This window comes from Salmo salar, chromosome ssa06 (assembly GCF_905237065.1).
Source record: "Salmo salar chromosome ssa06, Ssal_v3.1, whole genome shotgun sequence".
NCBI lineage: Eukaryota > Metazoa > Chordata > Actinopteri > Salmoniformes > Salmonidae > Salmo > Salmo salar.
The window spans coordinates 60,848,553-60,873,297 of record NC_059447.1 but is presented as its reverse complement, the minus strand read 5'-3'; the positions used below and the strand labels follow the sequence as shown (position 1 = coordinate 60,873,297).

General features: G+C 44.4%; 1 protein-coding gene across 1 annotated transcript in view; it reads right to left on the bottom strand.

The window, feature by feature from the left end:
• Positions 1-24,745, bottom strand: part of lama2 (laminin, alpha 2) — a 149,393-nt gene that overhangs the window by 56,228 nt on the left and 68,420 nt on the right. Inside the window, 6 exon segments of the mRNA XM_014205066.2 lie at positions 710-921; positions 16,371-16,457; positions 17,124-17,251; positions 20,533-20,646; positions 22,712-22,823; positions 23,129-23,340. Coding sequence (XP_014060541.2) covers positions 710-921; positions 16,371-16,457; positions 17,124-17,251; positions 20,533-20,646; positions 22,712-22,823; positions 23,129-23,340 — 865 coding nt within the window.

The following is a 24,745-nucleotide window of genomic DNA, read 5'->3' as shown; positions in this document are numbered from 1 at the left end:
AAAATGGACTTCTTCTCACCAACCTACTTTTTTCATTCTACAGATTTCTTTAAAATGGAAGTAGTGCATCTAACTTTTATCACTGCAGATGAAGGCAGCTATTCTATTCTATTGTAGAAGTCTATAGAGGCATTAACTGCATGTTTAACTATTGTGCTTTACCAGTCTATAGTCTTAATGTACTGTCAATCACTATCAATACCTCTATAATTTCTTTGTCATCTTAACATATTGCAGCTGTATATCAAGAGTTATAAATCAATAATTAATTTGGCTATAAGCCGTGATAAGCTGTAATGCATTTTTAATTATCTTGGCATCATCGTCAAATGGGTTGTTTTGGTAAACTGAGACTAATTAGTTATCTTCATCCAGACATTATCAACATCGCAGACTGTACTGCTGAGAACAGAGAGGCAGATGAATTATAAACTTTTATGGGGTGAGCATTGAAGTTTGTAAGTCAACACAGGTTGTTTATGTGGATTTACACAGACAGTCACCATCTGCACACATTCTCATATTCTCAAAGCCAAACATCTTCAAAGACACCGCCACATCTGGCATGCAGGCTGTCTGTCAGGCAGGCAGGCAGACAGGCAGCGCTCGCATAACATTACAGGAACACTCCGCTCTTCAAAGGAGACAGACAGGAACAGGGGCTTTAACGTACTGCAGGCTCTGATACTCATGTACTTCTTATACTCACGTTGGCAGTTTTTGGCCTCGATGGCGTCCCCGTAGAACCCCTCGGCGCAGGTGTCGCAGGTGGTTCCCCCGTAGCCATCCCGACACCTCAGACAGGAGCCGGTGATAGGGTCGCAGCTCCGCGGTGAGGCCAGGTCCAGGTTACCGTTACACTGGCAGGGCTGGCACGAGCCCCCCTTAACCGTCGGCTGACCAAAGTAGCCATTCGAGCACCTACAGTGACCAGAGAGGAAGAGGGAAATCATGACTCGTGGCTAGGGCCCTGAGTTTTACCTTGCCATACTGTACGACATGACCAAGAGAAACTCTGGGCCCTTGTTCTAGGTTTGGATAGGGCAAGATTTTTTCTTTCCTGACCTTATGTCCTGACCAGGAATAACCGCAGTCCCTAGTTACAATATAGCCCTATCATGACTAATTTGAGCAGGAAGGAGCGAGGGTACTGTGCGTAGTGGACTGAATGATCACTGCTCAGCTATGAAGAGAATGTGTTTTCCATGAGTAGAGTCACAGTATAAATGACAGAAATGGACATATGGTCACTGTGCCTCTGTTCTTTTTCAAGTCACTAGAAGGCTAAATGTCTCAGTGAAACTGGATAAAAAGCAATCACATCCAGCATGCACAGCTGTATATCACGGACACTTCAGGGTTTCACAAAAATTACTTCAATGATGAAACTGGCTTCAATTATGAAATTGCCTTTTCAAACATGAACACTTAGTTTGTGTATAATTCACGAAATTCAGTAGGGACAATAAGGGGGGCAGTAGCCAGTATCATTGGCAGTCAAAACACAGAGAAAGAATCTGAAAAGGCAAACGCGCAAAGCCACAGAAAATATCGCTATTCCCCCTACCAACTCTTATCTGCACTGTCCTGCTTTTCCCGCCATATATCTCCTCAGAAGCGAGTCGTGTTCCGCCCTGATAAAGATATACATTCTAGTGCCTTCCTTGTTAAATGGTTGCTACAATTCTTATCTCCACACCGCCCTTCTATCTGCATGATAGCAAATGGGAAAAGTAATCATTCCATATCATGCGCGGCGGATTCCTTTAGTCGCCGGAGACTTATTAATTTAATATGTTATTGCTTCTGACTGTCTTATGTGAGAAGGAGCCATTGGCGTGGAACAGTGAGTACGTGTCTGTAATTTCATTTCAACCATCAAGCGGGTATCTTGGGGAGTAGACAGCACTAATGCAGATATCATGACCAAACATGCAAAATGTAAATAAGTACAAATTATTGAATCATTTTACTTTGGAAACTGAAAAGAAAGAGCCTCCACCCGTAACATCCTATCCCATTTCCCCAACCACACCCATCCGACGTGTCTCCACCCGCCACCCTTCCCTCCCTTCCCCCCCCTAAACATCCAAGGTTGCTTTTACATCCATCCCCCTCTTAATACCACCCCTTCCCCGTGGGCCAGAAAGTATATATATTATGAAAATAGGTATATACTGTATATATAGTTTGTATGTGTTGAGCGTTCTAGATTGTTTATTTGTATACTGAACAAAAATATGAACGATTCAAAATATTTTACTGAGTTACAGCTCATATAAGGAAATCAGTCAATTGAAATAAATTCATTAGGACCTAATCTATTGATGTCACATGACTGGGAATACAGTCATGTTGTGAGTTCTCAATGGACATTCGGCTGCTTTCGTAAATTCACTCTGGCTATCTACTCCGATTTCAGAGCACTCTCGCCTGAGTGTACCAGAGCGCAGAATAGTGAATTTACAAGTGCTCAACACCCGTTGAATATGGCCAGTGTCAGTAAATGTTGGAAAAAGTGTAATTAAATTGTTTCCAGCAGTACAGTTACAGTCACCAACGCTCTGGTTAACACGAAAACTGCCTAACCAGCTCTGCTAGGGTGAGTAAAATGGTCAGAGTGGTCTCATTTGTGTCTGGAAGTAGCTCGCAAGCTAGCCAACATTAGCTTGGGTGCTTGACTGCAGTTGTAAGGCCAGAACGCTCAAATCAACCCTACTCCTCGGCTCGAACGTACAGTGTGCGCTCCGAGAGTGAAACGGTCTGAATTTACAAACGGACAATATGACAACGCTCATAAATGCAGCCACTCCAGATTGAATTTAAGAACACACCCAAAGTCGAAAAATGTCTAACTTGTAATTTGTTATGCTAACTAGCTAGCAAGAGGTTGCATAGCAACAGCATCAACTTCCAGTAGAGAAGGCAAAGAGCAAATACACTCAACTGAAAGTTCGGTTGCACTACAATTAAAGTGTGGAAATGTTATGCCCCTTAGACATCAATTTAAAATCCTCCAATCCACTTATGCTGTAGCCTACTCCCGACCGTTACGTTGTACAGCGCCATATTTTCCATTCCATCCTAACGGAAACCCTGAGGGTTTTGTTTTTCTCGGAATAGAAACACCATAATATTAATACAATTAATTAAGCCAAATTTCTTAAAATCAATCCCATATACTATGTTATTACAAAAACGGTTTTACATTTTCTGGTAATGCCAATATGGAAAACTATCAAATGCTTCTCAAAGATGCCCTCTGTTGGTCAAACTAGCACACACTTGCATTAACAGAAAGAAATTGTTGACAATTAGATAACGTGCCACAGAATGCTTCAGCAGCCTGCAAAGTGTGCTGCAGTATGACGCAACTTTTAAAGGAGGAACCACTGTATGCATCTGTTGGTCACTGATACCTTAAAAAAAGGTAGACGCGTGGATCAGAAAACCAGACAGTATCTGGTGTGACCACCATGTGCCTCATGCAGCGCAACACATCTCCTTTGCATAGAGTTGATCAGGTTGTTGATTGTGGCCTGTGGAATGTTGTTCCACTCCTCTTCAATGGCTGTGTGAAGTTTCTGGATATTGGCTGTTGTACACGTTGATCCAGAGCATCCCATACATGCTCAATCGGTGACATGTCTGGTGAGTATGCATTTATATTTTTGCAGTGGTGTAAAGTGCATAAGTAAAACTACTTTAAAGTACTACTTAAGTCGTTTTTTGGGGTATCTGTACTTTACTTCACTATTTACATTTATCACAACTTTTACTTCACTACATTCCTAAAGAAAATAATGTACTTTTTACTCCATACATTTTCCCTGACACTCAAAAGTATTTGTTACATTTTGAATGCTCAGCAGGACAGGAAAATGGTTAAACTCACATCCCTGGTCATCCCTACTGCCTCTGATCAGGAGGACTCACTAAACAAAAATGCTTTGTTTGTAAATGATATCTGCATGTTGTAGTGTGCCCCTGGCTATCTGTAAATACAATTAAAATGTAATTGTGCCATCTGGTTTGCTTAATATAAGCAATTTTAAATGTTTTATACTTGTACTTTTACTTTTGATACGTAAGTATATTTAAAACCAAATACATTTATACTTTTACTCAAGTAGTATTTTACTGGGTGACTTTCACTTTTATTTGAGTCATTTTCCATTAAGGCATCTTTACTTTTACTCAAGTATGACAATTGGGTACTTTTTCCACCACTGTATTTTTGTTCAGTGTATGTGTTGGGCTTTAGCTGAGATTATTCTTTACAGAGTCAAGTACATTTGTCCAGGCCTCAATTGTTCCTTGACTAGCACCATTCATTCTCGCTGTCGACAATTCTAATGTTATAACGTCTAATAATAACTGCATCCACTGGCAAATTGGGAGAGAGTGAGGTGATTGCCATCTAAGAGCCAGCATATTTGTTTGCGGCAATGCTGCCTGCCAGCTGTAATGATCTCTGATTGATTGAGAGATTCAAGAAGCTGTCATTATACCTATTCCCACTACAAGATACGAAGGAGAGTCTGAGGAGCTGGGTGAGGAAAGAGAATTCTACTTTTCAATTCACAGTATGGCCTTGCCTTATGTATCGTTGTGGCTGGCAATACAACATTCTTGGTCCGCAGCTGAAATTGACCATAAATATCACAGTAGCCACTAGACAGTAAACACAAACTATTCAACAAAAACATATTACACTATTGAATAACGCAACCAAACCATATTACACTTTTGAATAATGCAACAGTTCACAAGCATGAAGGCCTATGTGCAGAAAATTAAAGGGTTTAAATTCTTGTCTGTAGGCTACACACATTAGGCTACATTTTAGCTTCAAGACAAAAGCACAGAGCTGCTATAACAGCATGTCTTCATCAAGTAACGTTAGCCTATCAAAACATTTCGTGCATGCGAAAGCATGTAAACATATAGGAGGTCCCGTGAAAAAAATAAAGACCCCCGAATGTCACGGTATAATTCACACTGGTCCTGATCAACATATTTCATGATAGTTTGTCACGTATACTCCCTCTCCAGCACTCGAGGTCACCAGGCTGCTCATTATTACACACACCTGTCACCATCGTTACATGCACCAGCGCCTCATCAGACTCACCTGGACTCCATCACCTGCCTGATTACCTTCCCTATATATGTCACTCCCTTTGGTTCTTTCCCTAGGTGTTACCGTTTCTGTTCCGGTGTTCATGTCTGTACGCTACCCGTGTTTCTTGTTTTGTTCTATGTTAATTTATTTATTAAATACACTCTCTGAACTTGCTTCCCGACTCCCAGCATACACGTTACATAGTCTGGGTGCTGAGTTTCTATGCATGCAAACTTTACACTGCACATGTATACTGAGTGTACCAAACATTAGGAACACCTTCCTAAAATTGAGTTGGACCCCCTTTAGCCTAGGAACAGCCTCAATTCCTTCGGGGCATGGACTGACTCTACAAGGTGTTGAAAGCATTCCTCAGGGACGCTGGCCCATGTTGACTCCAATGCTTCCCACAGTTGTGTCAAGTTGGCTGGATGTACTTTGAGTGGTGGAGCATTCTTGATACACATGGGAAACTGAGTGTGAAAAATCCAGCAGTGTTGCAGTTCTTGACACACTCAAACATGTGCCCCTGGTACCTACTAACATGCCCCGTTCAAAGCCACTTAAATATTTTGTCTTGCCCATTCACCCTCTGAATGGCACACATACACAATCCATGTCTCAATTGTCTCAAGGCTTAAAAATCCTTATTTAACCGGTCTTCCCCCCTTCATCTACACTGTTTGAAGTGGATTTAACAGGTGACATCAATAAGGGATCATAGCTTTCACCTGGATTCACCTGGTCAGTCTATGTCATGGAAAGAGCAGGTGTTCCTAATGTTTTGTACAAACAGTGTATTTCTCTGTACACTTGTAACTTCATGCATAATAACCATTCTACTGTTTACATGGACCCAGACGGCTAGGACGCTACACCACAGCCATACGTTAAGTAGTGAGCTTTACTCTTGTAACGAGTAAAAATACGGAAATATGAAATGTAAAATGGACCTTTCTTACCATTTATATGGAATATGATTATAAAGATGTCATCCAGTATATAATCCACCATGATCTCATGATATAGATAGGCCAGGGGTGGGCAATCATTTTGGCCTCGAGGGCCACATTGGGATACAAAACAATTCAGCAGAGCGCCACAGTTCTTTTTTCACTGAACGATTTGTTTGTCAAAAGCAATTTGCGGGCCAGAAAAAGGGCAGTTATTTGAAAATATATAGTTCCGTTATAATTTATTTAAATATATAGGTCCATTATAATTTATATAAATATATAGGTCCGTTATAATTTATATAAATATATAGGTCCATTATAATTTATATAAATATATAGGTCCGTTATAATTTATTTAAATATATAGGTCCATTATAATTTATATAAATATATAGGTCCATTATAATTTATATAAATATATAGGTCCGTTATAGGAGTCTGAGGTACGGGAGAACGAACTTGGTATAAACGGAGTCGTTTAATAAGTGCTGACCAAACTCCAAAAACCCAAATATATAAAAATAACAAAGTGGGTACAAAACCCGTCGCACACCAACACATACTAGCACAATCACATACAATAAAACAATCTCCGACAAGGACATGAGGGGAAACAGAGGGTTAAATCCACAACATGTAATTGATGGGATTGGAACAAGGTGTGAAGGAAGACAAGACAAAACCAATGGAAAATTAAAAATGGATCAGTGATGGCTAGAAGGTTGGTAACGTCGACCAGCGAACACCGCCCGAACAAGGAGAGGGACCGACTTCGGTGGAAGTTGTGACAGTACCCCCCCGATGCGCTGCACCAGGCACCGACCTCGGGGACGACTCGGCGGGCGAGGCGCAGGGCGATCCGGATGGAGACGGTGGAAATCTCGCAACATCGAAGGATCCAACACGTCCTCCACCGGAACCCAGCATCTCTCCTCCGGACCATACCCCTTCCAGTCCACGAGGTACTGAAGGCCCCTCGCCCGACGTCTCGAATCCAGTATGGAACGAACGGAGTACACCGGGACCCCCTCGATGTCCAGAGGGGGCGGAGGAACCTCCCGTACCTCAGACTCCATGGAGCTGGGAGGGGCGGTGCGCAGGGAGACCGGAGGGGGTCCCCGCTCGTGCACCATCTGTGGCCACAGAGGTCACACTGCCGGTCGGTGCCGGGTTGGTTCCTCTGGGAATCGAGGCAGCAGGCAGGGCGCTCTGGCGTCACCCCAGGTGAGCTGGCACCATTCTCACCCAGAGCCCTCTGTTGTACATATGTTTGTGTCTGTTATGTTCCCTGAATTTTCCCCGCATTCCCAGCCTAAGGCGCTCATCGATTCAGGCGCAGCTGGGAATTTTATTGATAGTGCTTTAGCCTATAGTTAGGGATCCCTATTGTTCCTGTGGATGTGCCCTTCCCCGTTCACGCCTTAGATAGTCGACCATTAGGGTCAGGGTTAATTAGGGAGGTCACCGCGCCGTTGGGCATGGTGACGCAGGGGGATCATACGGAGAGCATTAGTCTCTTCCTTGGTGCTGGGCCTACCCTGGTTAGCTTGTCATAACCCCACTGTTTCTTGGCCACAGAGGGCTCTCACGGGGTGGTCGCGAGAGTGCTCAGGTAGGTGTTTAGGGGTTTCCGTTGGTGCTACTATGGTGGAACATTCAGACCAGGGCTCCACTGTGCGCATTCCCCCTGAATATGCCGATTTGGCTCTCACCTTCTCCAAAAAGAAGGCGACTCAATTACCACCTCATCGACGGGATGATTGTGTGATAGATCTCCTGGTAGACGCTACACTTTCTTGGAGTCACGTGTATCCCCTCTCACAGGCGGAGACTGAGGCTATGGAAACATATGTCTCTGAATCCCTGCGGCAGGGGTACATTCGGTCCTCCACTTCACCCGCCTTCTCGAGTTTATTTTTTGTGAAGAAGAAGGAGGGAGGTCTACGCCTGTGTATTAACTATCGGGGTCTGAATCAGATCACTGTGAGGTATAGCTACCCGCTACCGCTCATAGCCACAGCAATAAAGTCAATGCACGGGGCGCGCTTCTTCACTTAAGTAGATCTCAGGAGCGCTTACAACCTGGTGCGTATCCGAGAGGGAGATGAGTGGAAGACGGCTTTCAGTACCACCTCTGGGCATTATGAGTACCTCGCCATGCCGTACGGGTTGATGAATGCGCCATCAGTCTTCCAAGCCTTTGTAGATGAGATTTTCAGGGACCTGCACGGGCAGGGTGTAGTGGTGTATATTGATGACATTTTGATATACTCCGCTACACGCGCTGAGCATGTGTCCCTGGTGCGCAGAGTGCTTGGTTGCCTGTTGGAGCATGACCTGTACTTCAAGGCTGAGAAATGCCTGTTCTTCCAACAGTCTGTCTCCTTTCTAGGGTATCGCATTTCCACTTCAGGGGTGGAGATGGAGAGTGACCGCATTGCAGCCGTGCGTAATTGGCCGACTCCCACCACGGTAAAGGAGGTGCAGCGGTTCTTAGTGTTTGCCAACTACTACCGGAGGTTTATCCGGGGTTTTGGTCAGGTGGCGGCTCCCATTACCTCACTGCTGAAGGGGGGCCCGGTACGCTTGCAGTGGTCAGCTGAGGCGGACAGGGCTTTTAGTCACCCGAGGGCTCTGTTTACCTTGGCTCCCGTGTTGGCCCATCCGGATCCCTCTTTGGTGTTCATAGTGGAGGTGGACGCGTCCGAGGCTGGGATAGGAGTGATGCTCTCTCAGCGCTCGGGTACGCTACCTAAGCTCCGCCCCAGTGCCTTCTTCTCGAAGAAGCTCAGCCCGGCGGAGCGAAACTATGATGTGGGGGACCGGGAGCTGTTGGCTGTCGTCAAGGCCTTGAAGGCGTGGAGACATTGGCTTGAGTGGGCTAAACACCCTTTTCTCATCTGGACTGACCACCACAATCTGGAGTACATCCAGGCGGCGAGGAGACGGAACCCTCACCAGGCAAGGTGGGCCATGTTTTTCACCCGTTTTGTGTTTACCCTTTCCTACCGACCAGGCTCTCAGAACGTTAAGGCAGACGCATTGTCCCGGCTGTATGACACAGAGGAGCGGCCCATGGATCCCACTCCCATACTCCCGGACTCTTGCCTGGTGGCACCGGTAGTGTGGAGCTGGACGCGGACATTGCGCAGGCGTTGCATACAGAGCCCGCTCCCCTTCAGTGTCCGGCTGGGCGTCTGTACGTTCCGTCTGCTGTCCACGACCGGCTGATCCATTGGGCCCATACGTCACCCTCCTCTGGTCATCCTGGTATCGGTTGGACGGTGCGCTGTCTTAGTGGGAAGTACTGGTGGCCCACTTTAGCTAAGGACGTGAGGGTTTCCTCCTGCTTGGTGTGCGCCCAGTGCAAGGCTCCTAGACACCTGCCCAGAGGTAAGTTACAACCCTTACCCGTTCCACAACGGCCATGGTCGCACCTGTCGGTGGATTTCCTGACTGATCTTCCTCCTTCACAGGGTAACACCACGATCCTGGTCGTTGTGGATTGTTTTTCTAAGTCCTGTCGTCTTCTCCCGTTGCCCGGTCTCCCTACGGCCCTACAGACTGCGGAGCCTCTATTTACCCACGTCTCCGGCACTACGGGGTGCCTGAGGATATAGTGTCTGATCGGGGTCCCCAGTTCACGTCGAGGGTCTGGAAGGCGTTCATGGAACATCTGGGGGTCTCGGTCAGCCTTACCTCAGGTTTTCACCTCGAGAGTAACGGGCAGGTGGAGAGAGTTAATCAGGATGTGGGTAGGTTTCTGAGGTCTTATTGCCAGGACTGGCCGGGGGAGTGGGCAGCGTTCGTGCCATGGGCAGAGATGGCCCAGAACTCGCTACGCCACTCCTCCACTAACCTTTCTCCCTTCCAGTGTGTATTGGGGTATCAGCTGGTTCTGGCTCCTTGGCATCAGAGTCAGACCGAGGCTCCTTCGGTGGACGAGTGGTTCTGGCGCACGGAGGAAACATGGGAGGCCGCCCATGTCCACCTTCAGCGCGCCGTACTGCGCCAGAAAGTGGGTGCAGACCGTCACCGCAGTGAGGACCGGGGGACCGGGTCTGGCTCTCGACCCGAAACCTGCCCCTTCGCCTGCCCTGTCGGATGCTGGATCCGCGGTTTGTGGGGCCATTTAAAGTCCTGAGGAGAGTGAACGAGGTATGTTACAGGTTACAGCTCCCCCCCGATTACCATTCCATGTGTCTCTCCTCAGGCCGGTGGTGGCTGGCACGCTCCAGGAGTCTGAGGTACGGGAGAACGAACTTGGTATAAACGGAGTCATTTAATAAGTGCTGACCAAACTCCAAAAACCAAAATATATAAAAACAACAAAGTGGGTACAAAACCTGTCGCACACCAACACATACTAGCACAATGACATACAATAAAACAATCTCCGCAAAGGACATGAGGGGAAACAGAGGGTTAAATACACAACATGTAATTGATGGGATTGGAACCAGGTGTGAAGGAAGACAAGACAAAACCAATGGAAAATGAAATATGGATCAGTGATGGCTAGAAGGTCGGTGACGTCGACCGCCGAACACCGCCCGAACAAGGAGAGGGACCGACTTCGGCGGAAGTCGTGACCCCTGGAGTGTTTTTTAACCCAAAATAATAATCCCCCCACGCCCCCAGTGTGTATGTTGCCCACCCCTGAGATAGGCCTACTGTATATTCTGTATTTCCCTGACGACTGAATTCTTCCACTGCTCTATGTTCGCTACATACTTCAGTCTGAGACTGCCGTCGACGAAGTCGTTTGTGGTGACGTCAAAACGAGGGCTGTTGTACGAAACAAAGTCATCATCGATTTAATCATCTCTAACCAGTCAGTATCAAAGCAAAATCCGCATTTCTAAAAGGCCGCTTTACCCACGTGTGTTCTGGGACCAATCAGAATGGTTAGAATGTGTTTGAGTTCTAGAAATAGTCAGGGAGGTACTCAGATCCAGGCTCATTGCAGAGAAAAAACTATCGTCCGTGGGCATGGCGTAGCATTTGGTCAGAGCAAGGAGTTTGTTAGCTAGGCAACTACGGCATATCCGCTAAGAAAACCCCTATTACCCACATCCAACTCAGTCCAGTCCAGTTGGGTCTGTGGTTCCTGACTGGGTGAGGGTGAGGGGGCTATTCTTGACCAAATGTGCCGTCTGATGTATTTACACACCCATGAACTCTCCCTGGCAGCTTGGCCGCCCTGCTCTCTCGGACAGACAAGAAGGGTCCGTCTTGAACACTGATGTCTCCCGCCAGGTGTCTGCCTTCCCTATCTATAAATACATCTGCAGCTTTTCCTCTTGGCTCCAAGCAGACGCCTGGCAACGCACACCGCTCTATCTGTCAGGCCCTGGTTTGATCAGGTATCCATGCCCACTCGCTGCCAAACTAAACGTAAACACTAATATGTTTCAAGGAGCTCAGAGGCTCAGACAGAGAATAGGCACAGGATTGGAGGTCTGTGTCTATCAATCGAAAGCAGAGTCTGTGTCTATCTATCTTTTCATCAGCCAAGCTTATGTTGTGTATTCTCATCGACAGCTTCCCTCTGTTCGCCTGGCCACTCAGATCAGCTTCCAGAAAATGTGAAGTGAAACCTCTTTCCCTGCTCTAGCTGGTTGATTCCTCAGGATAGACTCTTCTTCCCAAATCAATAATCTTATTACTGGAAACTCTGCACTTGATTGGGAGAATGTACTCCTGGCCCCTGCAGAACGGCTTCCCAGGGAGGGAGAGACCTCTTCACACGCCTCTTTTAGCTCCGACGGCCAATTTGTTTCCAGGAATTGCAGTAGTTTGACGGCGTTGAGGAGAAAGCTATTATTACCAACTAACCCTCCTTGGTGCTGCAGCAGAGCACTTGTTATCAGGCAGACAGTGCTCCAATTCCAGAGTTCAGTTCACTCTCACTAGACTAGAGAGAGGTACTGTAGGTCCAGGTGTGGAGAGGGACATTATGAGAGCACACCTCTGTAATGTCCTTCACTTCACCATTTCTCAGAGAGCTCCTGGGAGAGAAGCCGGGCCCCGGGGCCCCCTTCACAGGCAGCCATGATAGATGAGGCCCCATCCTGTCTGTCTGTAGCGTAAATGAGCTCCTGTCCCCCCTGTCTCCCGTATGGCCCGCAGAACCCAAATCCGTCCTCACCCCACCTCTTGCTTTATAGATCAAGAGAAGAGCAGAGCGGGCAATCTGCAAGGCAGCGCAGCACAGGGATGGCATGCGTGCCCACAGCAGCCTGTCTCCATCTGTCAGAGGGTATGGGTCAAAGAGAGGGGTGTTGCCTCACCTCATCCCCTTGACAGTTTTCTGACTCTAAGCCCTGCAGCAGTGACATAAGGCCTACCATCAAACCCACACCTACCACACAGCAAGTAGAAATACCAACAATCCATCCCTCTGTCTCTCTGTCTCTCTGAGATAGATAGAGAGAGAGAAAGAGAGAGAGAGCGAGAGAGAGAGATAGAGAGAGAGCGAGAGAAAGAAAGAGAGAGAGAACTGATGCATTTATGTCGCAAATGAAATTAAGAGACCTCAGAACAGAACTGCGGGCACCGACTACTAAGTGATCAATCTTTCCGCTGGTCCAGAGAGGCTGGTCCTTTGTCTACTGATGCCTCTGGGAAAGATCCCACAGCTCTGAAACATCAACTGAACCCATCTGTATTCTCCACGCTTTTATGAGTGGCTTTCATAGGCACACAGTACCATATGGCAACCGAACTGAACAGACAAACCAGAAAAGACCACAGTGGCATATGGGCTGCTTTTGAAATGCATGTGTAATGAATAACAAACAATGGAAATGCACTAGTCACCAGTGTGAGAACAATACATCATCTAAAACTGCCAGTAGTCATGAGCATAATCAAATCAGAAGATATCCATTTAATTAAATGAAATACAAGACTAATTATGGTCAATCTATAACCTATTGACACAGTTCTCTCTTCATGTGGATTACATCTGTCCTCTTGCACAGCATCACATACCGAACATAGACCTACAATGCATTTGGAAAGTATAGACCCTTTGACTTTTTCCACATTTTGTTGCGTTACAGCCTAATTCTAAAATGTATTAAATAAAACCATTTCCTCAGCAATCAACACAAAATAGACCACAATGACAAAGCGAAAACAGGTTTTTAGACATGTTTGCAAATGTATTAAAAATAAAAAACAGAAATAGCTTACATAAATATTCAGACCCTTCGCTATGAGACTCGAAATTGAGCTCAGGTGCATCTGTTTCCATAAATCATCCTTGAGATGTTTCTACAACTTGATTGGAGTTAACTCTTTCTAAATCATGTCCAATCAATGGAATTTACCACAAGTGAACTCCAATCAAGTTATAGAAACATCTCAAGGATGATTTATGGAAACAGATGCACCTGAGCTCAATTTCGAGTCTCATAGCGAAGGGTCTTACAGTACCAGTCAAAAGTTTAAAGATCTACTCATTCAAGAGTTTTTCTTTATTTTTAATATTTTCTACTTTGTAGAATAACAGTGAAGACATCAAAATGATGAAATAACACATATAGAATCATGTAGTAACCAAAAAAGTCTTATATTTTATATTCCTCAAAGTAGCCACCTTTTGCCTTGATGACAGCTTTGAACACTCTTGGCATTCTCTCAACCAGCTTCATGAGGAATGCTTTTCCAACAGTCTTGAAGGAGTTCCCACATATGCTGAGCACTTGTTGGCTGCTTTTCCTTCACTCTGCAGTCCAACTCATCCCAAATCATCTCAATTGGGTTGAGGTTGGATGATTGTGGAGGCCAGGTCATCTGATGCAGCACTCCATCACTCTCCTTCTTGGTCAAATAGCCTTTACACAGCCTGGAGGTGTGTTTTGGGTCATTATCCGGTTGAAAAACAAATGATAGTCCCACTAAGCGCAAACCAGATGGGATGGCGTATCGCTGCAGAATGCTGTGGTGGCCATGCTGGTTAAGTGTGCCTTGAATTCTAAATAAATCACAGACAGTGTCACCAGCAAAGCACCCCCACAACATCACACCTCCTCCTCCATTCTTCACTGTGGGAACCACATATGCGGAGATCATCCGTTCACCGCAAAGACACGGCGGTTGGAACCAAAATTCTTAAATTTGGACTCATATGACCAAAGGACAGATTTCCACCGGTCTAATGTCCATTGCTCGTGTTTCTTGGCCCAAGCAAGTCTCTTCTTCTTATTGGTGTCCTTTAGTAGTGGTTTCTTTGCAGCAGTTCGACCATGAAGGCCTGATTCACACAGTCTCCTCTGAACAGTTGATGTTGAGGTGTCTGTTACATGAACTCTGTGAAGCATTTATTTGGGCTGCAATCTGAGGTGCAGTTACCTCTAATGAACTTATCCTCTGCAGCAGAGGTAACTCTGAGTCTTCCATTCCTGTGGCAGTCCTCATGAGAGCCAGTTTCATAATAGCGCTTGAATGTTTTTGCGGCTACACTTGAAGAATCTTTCAAAGATCTTGACATTTTCTGGATTGACTGACCTTCATGTCTTAAATTAATGATGGACTGTTGTTTCTCTTTGCTTATTTGAGCTGTTCTTGCCATTATATGGACTTTGTCTTTTACCAAATAGAGCTATCTTCTGTATACCTTGTCACAACACAACTGAAAATATATTTTGATTTGTTTAACACTTGGTTACACTTGGTCTTGGTTACTACATGATTCCATATGTGTTATTTCATAGTTTTGATGTCTTCACTATTATTCTACAATGTTAAAATAGTAAACGTAAAGAAAAACCCTGGAATGAATAGGTGTGTCCAAACTTTTGACTGGTACTGTATGTAAATAAGTGTCACGATCGTCGTAATAGATGGACTAAGGCGCAGCGGGTACGTCAATGCTCATTTTTATTAATCCAAAACAAACACGAAAAAACGATAAACGGACGACAAAACAGTCTTGTAGGCAACACACAGCAATACAAGAAACAATCTCCCACAAACCCCAAAACAAACATACTCATAATTATAGGACCTTCAATCAGAGACAACGATAGACAGCTGCCTCCAACTGAAGGCCCCAACACCAATTAGCAAAACATAGAAATACAAACGACTAGACAGAACATAGAAATAAACTAACATAGAACAATAACCAAAAACCCCGGAATAGATAAATCTAACACCCCTCTACATACACAACCACCCCCGAACCATATAAAACAAATACCCCCTGCCACGTCCTGACCAAACTCAAATAACAAATAACCCCTTTACTGGTCAGGATGTGACAATAAGGTATTTCTGTTTTTTATTTTTACTACATTTCCAAACATTTCCAAAAACCTGTTTTCGCTTTGTCGTCATGGGGTATTGTGTGTAGATTGCTGGCGAAAACATGTATTTTAGAATAAGGCTGTAACGCAACAAAATGTGGAAAAAGTCAAGGGGTCTGAGTACTTTCTGAAGGCACTGTACATACAAAAAGACATTCACATTTCTCAGAGAGTGATGTCAACAACCCATTGAAGAAACAGGTAATCTACCAATACCAAACAGCAGGTAACAAAGGACACTGAACCTCTCACATATCGAGTAAAGTCAACCGGACTGCAGCTGTGTTATGACTGTGGTAATATTGTTATGACTGTGGTAATATTGTTATGACTGTGGTAGTATTGCTATGACTGTGGTAATATTGTTATGACTGTGCTAGTATTGTTATGGCTGTGGTAATATTGTTATGGCTGTGGTAATATTGTTATGACTGTGGTGTTATTGTTATGACTGTGGTAATATTGTTATGACTGTGGTAAAATTGTTATGACTGTGGTAATATTGTTATGACTGTGGTAGTACTGTTATGACTCTGGTAGTATTGTTATGACTGCTAGTATTGTTATGGCTGTGGTAATATTGTTATGACTGTGGTGGTATTGTTCTGACTGTGGTAATATTGTTATGACTGTGGTAATATTGTTATGACTGTGGTAATATTGTTATGACTGTGGTAAAATTGTTATGACTGTGGTAGTATTGTTATGACTGTGGTGGTATTGTTCTGACTGTGGTAATATTGTTATGACTGTGGTAATATTGTTATGACTGTGGTAAAATTGTTATGACTGTGGTAGTATTTCTATGACTGTGGTAGTATTTCTATGAGTGTGGTAGTATTGTTATGACAGTGGTAGTATTGTTATGACTGTGGTAGTATTGTTATGACGGTGGTAGTAACGTTATGACTGTGGTAGTACTGTTTTGACTGTGTCTAGGAACTCCTCTTCCTTTTGTCTTTGGGCACTCACCTGTCACAGCGTGGTCCGGTGTGCCCCGGCTGGCATCGGTCACATATCAGCTCCCCTCGCGGGTCCACATGGCACGTGGGGCTGAAACTACGATGTTTTTGAGTAAGAAAAACAGGAAGTAGAAGAAAAAGAAAAGAAACACGTATCAACAGCCCCATCCTTCTGTCCCCCATAAACACAACAACATCACTGAGTTGAAAAAGAGGGAGAGTCCAGCTCCTGTCCCCCTCCTGATCCCAAAGATAGAGCAAGAGTTGGGCTGGGTCAGGGATAGGGTCCAGTGTTCCTGACAGAGGGCTGATGGAATGACTGGCCAGTCTATTTCAGAAGACACTGGATCCCAGGGCAGGAACGGTGGGGTAGCACTGCCTTTTTGGAATGTCAGAGGGAAGAAGCTTTCTTTAGCCACTGATTCTGCTACTATGGCCTAGTGTAGAGGAATGCTCAGCTGCTCAGCTCCTGGCCTGGGGGCACGCCGCTCCACTCTGGCCACCAGGGGATTACCACCCATTACCAGTGCTTGACTGGAGCTATTGTCTCTGGCCCTGTTCACAAGTAACCGACCTCAACATGGTGGAAACACAACAGATCTAGGCGACAGCACCGCCAGTCACGGTGGTGGATCCCCCCCCAAAAAACACAGGATTAGAGTCATGAAAATGAATTATAGGTAGGGAGAGGTCAGTATGGCTAGATAAGGATTCTGATTAAGTGTCATATAAACTTATTTCCATGTGAGATGTGATGACATACTTGTTGGACGGGATGTTGAGGGGGCAGGCGCAGGGCAGGCAGTCATTGGCTGTTCCCTTGGTAGCGTCCCCATAGAAACCAGGGATACATTCATCACAGTGGAATCCAGTGGTGTGGTCAGTGCAGCCCTGGGAATATACAGTAGGTTTAGTTAGGTTAACAACCATTCTTTCATTCTAGAACAATACCAATACACACTTTTTTTAGGAATACATCCACTACAAACCAGTTTTTCCAAGTAAAAATCTGGTGTAGAAAAAAAGAGAAGGAAGGGAAGTGCTGCTAAGGTACACAATGATATGTTTTTGTAGACAGAAGCTGCTAAGGTACACAATAGTAGGTTTTGGTAGACGAAAGTTACTAAGGTACACAATAGTAGGTTTTGGTAGACAGAAGCTGCTAAGGTTCTTGAATGGCGCAGCGGTCCAAGGCACTGCTTCTCAGTGCTAGAGGTGACACTACAGACCCTGGTTCAATTCCAGGCTGTATCACAACCAGCTGTGATTGTGAGTCGCATGGGGAGGCGCACAATTGGCCCAGTGTTGTCCGCGTTAGGGTTTGGCCGCAGCAGGCAGTCATTGTAAATAAGAATTTGTTCATAACTGAGTTGCCTAGTTAAATAAAGGTACAAAAAAACAATAGTAGGTTTTTGTAGACAGAAGGTGCTCTTTGGTAAATAAAGGAGGACCAAGTCACTCTTCATATAATTCATTAAAATGCCTTTATTTGTATCGCATGTTCAATGGAAACAAAGTTTCGGCCATGCAGCCGAAATGCGTCTGAGTTTTTAACCTTTGTTTCCATTGAACATTCCACAGAAACGAAGGCATTTTGATTAATTATATGAAGAGTGCCTTGGTCCTCCTTTCTTTTTGATAAAAATCTGGTGAATTGTCATAATTTGTTTGAGTAGCAGCTGTGCTTGATTGGCAATGCAGCCACACGTGCGAATGCATGTTCAAAATTTGAGTATAATCTACAAAGAAACCCAAAGTTTTACTTGTCTCCTCTCCATAGCGTTGTCTGACAGGGATGGTCTGGTGAATAATTGGGAGAGACTTTGAGAGTCTGATGTTGCCAAATTAAACGTAATGCATTTCCCCATAGATTGGCATTAACCCAAACTCCGGTAATGCACCGCTAATGAAATGAGGGCAGTTTTTTTGGGTCCACGCATCGTCAGCCCCAATAAAGCCTAAACGCTCTTGAGTCAATTGCAGATGTCTACTCAGCATAATCACCAGCATAGAGAAGATTTCTTGATTATGGGGGTGGGGAGGCTAATATTGGGTAATGGGGTTGATGTGAATGGGGGGAGGGGCGTGCGCTTACCCCCTTCCCCACACAAGACTGGCTCTGTGCCACTTGCTTGGCCTATTTGTTTCTCCAAATCATTTCCTGTCTCTGTTAAAATGTCCAATCCCTAGTGGGATCAATCCTGAGAGCTTTTCTAGACGCAAGGCAGGCAGGCACACTCTACTGAGCAGGAGGAGGGTGGCCAGGGTTTAACTCACTCTCATGACATCATTTACAGGCACTAACCTGCCTGGGAGGAGACAACGCTAGGCCTCAGGGAAGTAGCCTACCGTAGACACCACACCACAGCTGACAGATTACTGCGCATGTTCGTTCCTAACCTACAGAAGTACAAAATACCTTATTCTCTCACAGGAATGGCGAACTCTTGAAATTCCTTTTGTCGCTACCGATTTGGACGATTGGATGCGCTAGCGCCTTTTGAACATTTTAGGGTATTGAAAAATATTCTCAGACTAATGTACGTGTTTTTTAAATCATTTGCATTTTTGTATTGTTGTATTTCTCGTGCTGCTGCCTTTAGTTTGTGTAATTTGTATCACTGCATTTTTGTGAAGCAGGGCTGCCCTTGAAATAAAGGACTTTGGTCTCAATGGACCTTACCTGCTTCAATAAAGATGAAAGCAATACAAATAAATAAACATCCCATCAACATCCCCATCTCCCTTCCACCTGCTCATAGCTGATATATAATAAAACATCCCATCAACATCCCCATCTCCCTTCCACCTGCTCATAGCTGATATATAATAAAACATCCCATCAACATCCCCATCTCCCTTCCACCTGCTCATAGCTGATATATAATAAAACATCCCATCAACATCCCCATCTCCCTTCCACCTGCTCATAGCTGATATATAATAAAACATCCCATCACTGTTCAAGCAGTCCGTCTGTTTAATACTAAAGGAGGTCTAGTCTGTCTGAAGGCAGCTCAGACAGTGAGAGCAGAGCGGTGGGAGTGGTGCGCCAGAAGAAGGTGAGAGAGGTCAGAGAGCGCTAGCTAGCTGTTAGGATGAGGACAGACAGACAGCTGAGACTGGCCCCGGGCCCTCGGGACACAGCACTCCACTCAGCTCACGTCTATCTGAACACAGAGTCATGACAAATCTCCACAGGGTACACCCTGATATCTGTCTCCACCGACACAGCCCTGAGCAAAACACGCACAGGCTGCCGATGAAAAGAGGGAGCAGAAAGTCAATACGATAGAAAATGGTATCCTGGTTGGGAACCAACCAGCAACTCTCTTCAGGTGGAGGCTTAATCTTCACAAAAATCAGTGCTATAAGGATTTAACAGTGGTAATATTACCAAGCGTGGGATTGTTACAACACCTGGAGCACACGTATGCAAATATGATGTAACGCCATACGATGCCAGTAGGTGATGTCAGGAATTGTCTTCTGCGAACTATCAAACATGTCCGTCCAACAAATTGTCTCTGTTGATTGGCCAAGCTTCAAACACACAATAAACACTTTTTACTATCTCCAATGGTAGCATTTGCCATGCGCTGCGTCTTTAGGAGAGCACAGCTGTGACCTGTTGTAAGGTGAAACTAGGGAGCAGGTGCTGTGTCCACCATTAACGAGGGAGGAAGGAACATGTTAAAGTAGCTCAGTGGAATGGGACAGCTCTGAGAACTCACACCCCTGCGACTGACAGGGACAAGTCCCTGTGTGTTAGACAGTCAATGTAATATATATATATATATATATAAAAAAAGAAATATGAATGTAACCTTTATTTAACTAGGCAAGCCAGCTAAGAACAAATTCTTATTTACAATGATGGCCAACCCCAGTCAAACCCTAACCCGGACGGCGCTGGGACAATTGGGACTCCCTATGGGACTCCCAATCACGGCCGGTTGTGATACAGCCTGGAATCGAACCAGGGTCTGTAGTGACGCCTCTAGCACTGAGATGCAGTGCCTTAGACCTCAGTGCCACTCAGGGGAAATAAGTGTATATTATGAGAGGATTATCATAGCCAATTGAAACGCTTTAATGAGAAATGTGTACATGTGAACTCTCCATTTCCTCCTTACACCCCCCCCCCCCACATCGTTTCTTGTCCAATGTACCAAGCATTGTCCAGTGATGTCATCACAGTCTGTGGCATGGCCTTGGCAGTCGCATGGTTCACACACTCCTTTGAACATGGTGCTGTTAACCCTTCGATGACCCGATGAACACATCTGCAACACAAACAGTCACCCAAGTATATCATTACTGTGAAAAACCGGGTACAGAATCTTGACAGTTTAAAGACACTGCTTTGTAGATGAATAAAAATGTAACGATGCAAAAACAAATCAAATGTCTCCAAGCTAAAGTGGAAAATGTGGAAATATAAATTACTATTTTTAGTCAGTGAGATTTGGTGTTTAATTGCCTCAGAAGCTGTTTTGCGGTTCATAATTAGACCTACAAAGCCGTAATTGATGCATCAATTTTGCTGCACTAAGTGCTTTGATTTGTACAGTTGGAGAGACATTTTTTATATCATTGTGTTTGTTTAAAAATGCATCAGGAATAGCAATACAATGAATTTGAAATGCTACATTCAGATCTTCAACGCAAATCATTGCCACTTTATATAATGTTTATACACCCTACATTACTCATCTCATATGTATATACTGTACTCTATACCATCTACTGCATCTTTCCTATGCCGTTCGGCCATCGCTCATTCATATATTTTTATGTACATATTCATATATTTTTATGTACTTATTCATTCCTTTACACTTGTGTGTATAAGGTAGTTGTTGTGAAATTGTTAGGTTAGATTACTTGTTAGATATTACTGCATGGTCGGAACTAGAAGCACAAGCATTTTGCCACACTCGCATTAACATCCGCTAACCATGTGTATGTGACAAATAAAATTTGATTTGATTTGAGTAAATTGTCAAAATAATTGAAGCAAGCAATTTCAGGTAAACAATGGCTGTTTTTATCTGAGTAGGTACACACACTAATCCAAAAGCAAAACATTAGTTCAAATTACAAGTAAGAGAATAGGGAATGCGCAAGCTTCACAATAGTACAATAGCCTTAAAATAAGCCTTAGAAACACAAGCTTTAGAAACACAAGCTTTATCAGCCATTTTGTCAACTCTCAGTAAATACTGTGTAGTTCAATGCACTCGTGGACATTGATCGGACACAACACACCGTCAGGCATCGCTTCAAAACATTTGTTATGAGGCTGAAAACAACGAGGTACACCCAGAGAAAGACAACAACAACAAACATGCCCTGTGTTTTGTCTCACTCTGCACTTTCTCTCTATACTGACCTTAGTAAAAAGTGCTACCCTGTCATACCTCTGCAGAGAGGAAGAAAGGAAGAGAGGAGAAAGAGACAGGAAAGAGAAAGGTGAAAACTACATTGAAGAAACAAAAGACTTGCTTAGATAAAGGAATGCCTACAAACAGTAAGAGCATAATGGTGAGCATAGAACAGCAAGGACGTTTTTCTCAAAGGATAAGGACAGAAACAAAGCACAAGGGAAAAACATTTTAAACACAAAGGACATAGAAAAACAACACATATAAATAGATATTAGACCCCTGGGCATTGGGTGAAGAGAGTATAAAACAATCACCAATATACGTACTATGAAGATTTACCCTTTCCATAAAGGTTATGCTATTGGATTTGTAGATATGAAACCTCAGGCAGCATCTTTCTTAGTACTCTGTACGTTTAATGGTTTTTCTGAGGGAGAAAGGATTAGTACTGAGCCGTGAGGCCACACAAGTGTCAGCGCACACTTCACAGCACGCCACCGCCGCTATTCACCGAGGTCACTTCCAGCATTCTCTCCCTCTCCAGCGCCTATCAAGACTTGATGATAACCGTGCATTCTATTTCATTCCCCCGCTCCCTGCCGCCTCCCCCACACACATTTGGTGTCAGCACAAAACGCCACATGCAGAAATCAATACCCGTCGCTTTTAAAAAAATAGAAAATACCGTTTTCAACCGAGAGTACAGATTACTGTAATAGCACACCCTTGTTTGTACCTGTATGTCAGCTTCTCTTTACACTTACACGCCAACTACGCTCCCGTAAGCATGCACGCACGCACACACCCAAACCTACCAATCACACACACTTCACAATGAATGGAAGTGAAAATGACACAGCAGCAGAGAGCCACTCTCACACAGCCGCTTTTCACTTTCTTTTATTTTCCTATCCCAAGAAAAACCACACAAAATTGCGGGGAAATAAAAGCTGTGATTTACCTCACAAGACGTTCCACCGTATCCAGGAGGACATTGACACATCTCCACAGCATTGGCCATCTTCTCACTCCTGGAGAATTCACTGGCCACCTCCAGACTTACAGAATGGAGCCTGGTAAAGAGAGGACAGATACAGGAAGACAGAACCAGAACATCACACTATTAGACAAGAGCATCAGGTCAACTTTTCAAATACAATCTAGACAAGATCAAATTACACGTTGAACATGAGAACACAGAGATCTGAAATGTTTCTCTCCAATCTGTCTTGCCAGACCTCATAACGACGTTCTCTAACATACAAATAACATCAAGCACAGAAGATTCCAGCTGATTTTGGCCTCTTGTGCCAAAGAGTGGATGTAGTGGCAGATCAGTGTGGATCAGCACAAAGGAGGGTGCAGTGTGCATGGTTACCTGTAGATGGCGACCTGCTCATTGCTGTGTGAGGCTCTGATGAGGAGGCTGCTCACATTAGTTAGAGCCATCATGAAATCTCTCTTGCTGACAGGCAGGCCTGTCTCCTGATTCTCAAAGTGGTCAGGGTAGAGCAGAGTTCTCTTTGTGCTTTCCGAGAAAGGGTACACCGGCAGACCGAACCGACTGTCAATCATTTTTATCCCGCCGCCCTGCAAGAGATGAAATGTCAGAGTTTTTTCCCCCTCGTTTGAGAGACAGCATCCATGTTGGTGCATGTATTTAATCGCCACATGCCAGAATGCGAAGTCTTGGCTCTGACTGTCAATATTGGCCATAAATGGAGCATGGGTACCACACATGAATAATACTCTATTCTGAGACACCATGAATAGCTCAATTGTATAAAGAGTGACATTTCCTGAAATGAGACTTGTCTTTGTGTCCAGATTGTTCATTGACTCAATAAGTGTGCGAGTTATTTTTCAATGTATGCATAGTCATTTATGTGTAGGTGTGAGCTGAAAGGAAATAGGAAATAGAGAGATCTGTGTGAGTATGTGTGCAAGAGAGAGAGAGAGAGAGAGAGAGAGAGAGAGAGATAAAGAAAGAGAGAGAGAGAGACGGAGTAGAGAGGGAATGCTGATTGTATACCGCCGATGGATGCATTGCCAGGTAGAATTTAAGGGTAAGATCTCCAAACACGCTGGTGGGAATCATCATAGAGGATTATTAGATGTTATTCATCTCGCCTGCTTATTTACTGTTCCAATGGCTGCTGGGAAATTACAATTTATGGGTGCCGGCCACTTTATTTGCACTGAATTAATGGAGTGTACACATGCAAAGCAGGGTTTAACTATCAATAATGACCTGTCATATATCCAGGCTCTTCCCCATATCACATATGACATGTGCTCTCCTCTCTGCAATATCTTAATAAATCCCAGTGACTGAGCTTAGGTGGCTGTCATCTGACACTAATGGGGCTGGGAATCTCTCCCTCAGACTCATAATACAAACATCTGTGTACAAACACCAGCATAACAAATACACACTGAAGATGAAGAGGGACGTCTCTGACCAACCTCTGATATCATCCAACAATCTGTAAACACAGGATATTTTGGATGGAAAAGGGTTGAAATTGTGTTGTCAGATTTATAGCCTTTAGCATTTTATCATTGATTGCACTAGAGAGCAGGCTCTCTTGCTGGTTTCCAGATCCTCTGGATAAACGACTTCTTCAGGCTTAACTCTGAGGTTGTAATCATGATCTGAGTTCTCCAGCTTTTGTAAAGAGGCCAAGAGGACATATCAATGTCACATCGGATTGGTGTGGCTGAATTTGGGGTTTGAATGATATCACTTATGTGTGTGCGTGACTGTGTATGTGTGTGTGTGTGTGTGTGTGTGACTGCATGTGCACGACTGCGTGTGTGTATCCCATTATTCAGAGTGCTTAAGGGAGAAAATCTTAAAACATTCCTCATGGATCACACACACACACACACAGACACAAATAAAAGACAGCGAATTAATCCTCTCACTGCACTCGGCTGACTGAAGATGAAAACGATGACAGATGAACCGCTGGTCCACGATGGAGCGTTAGTA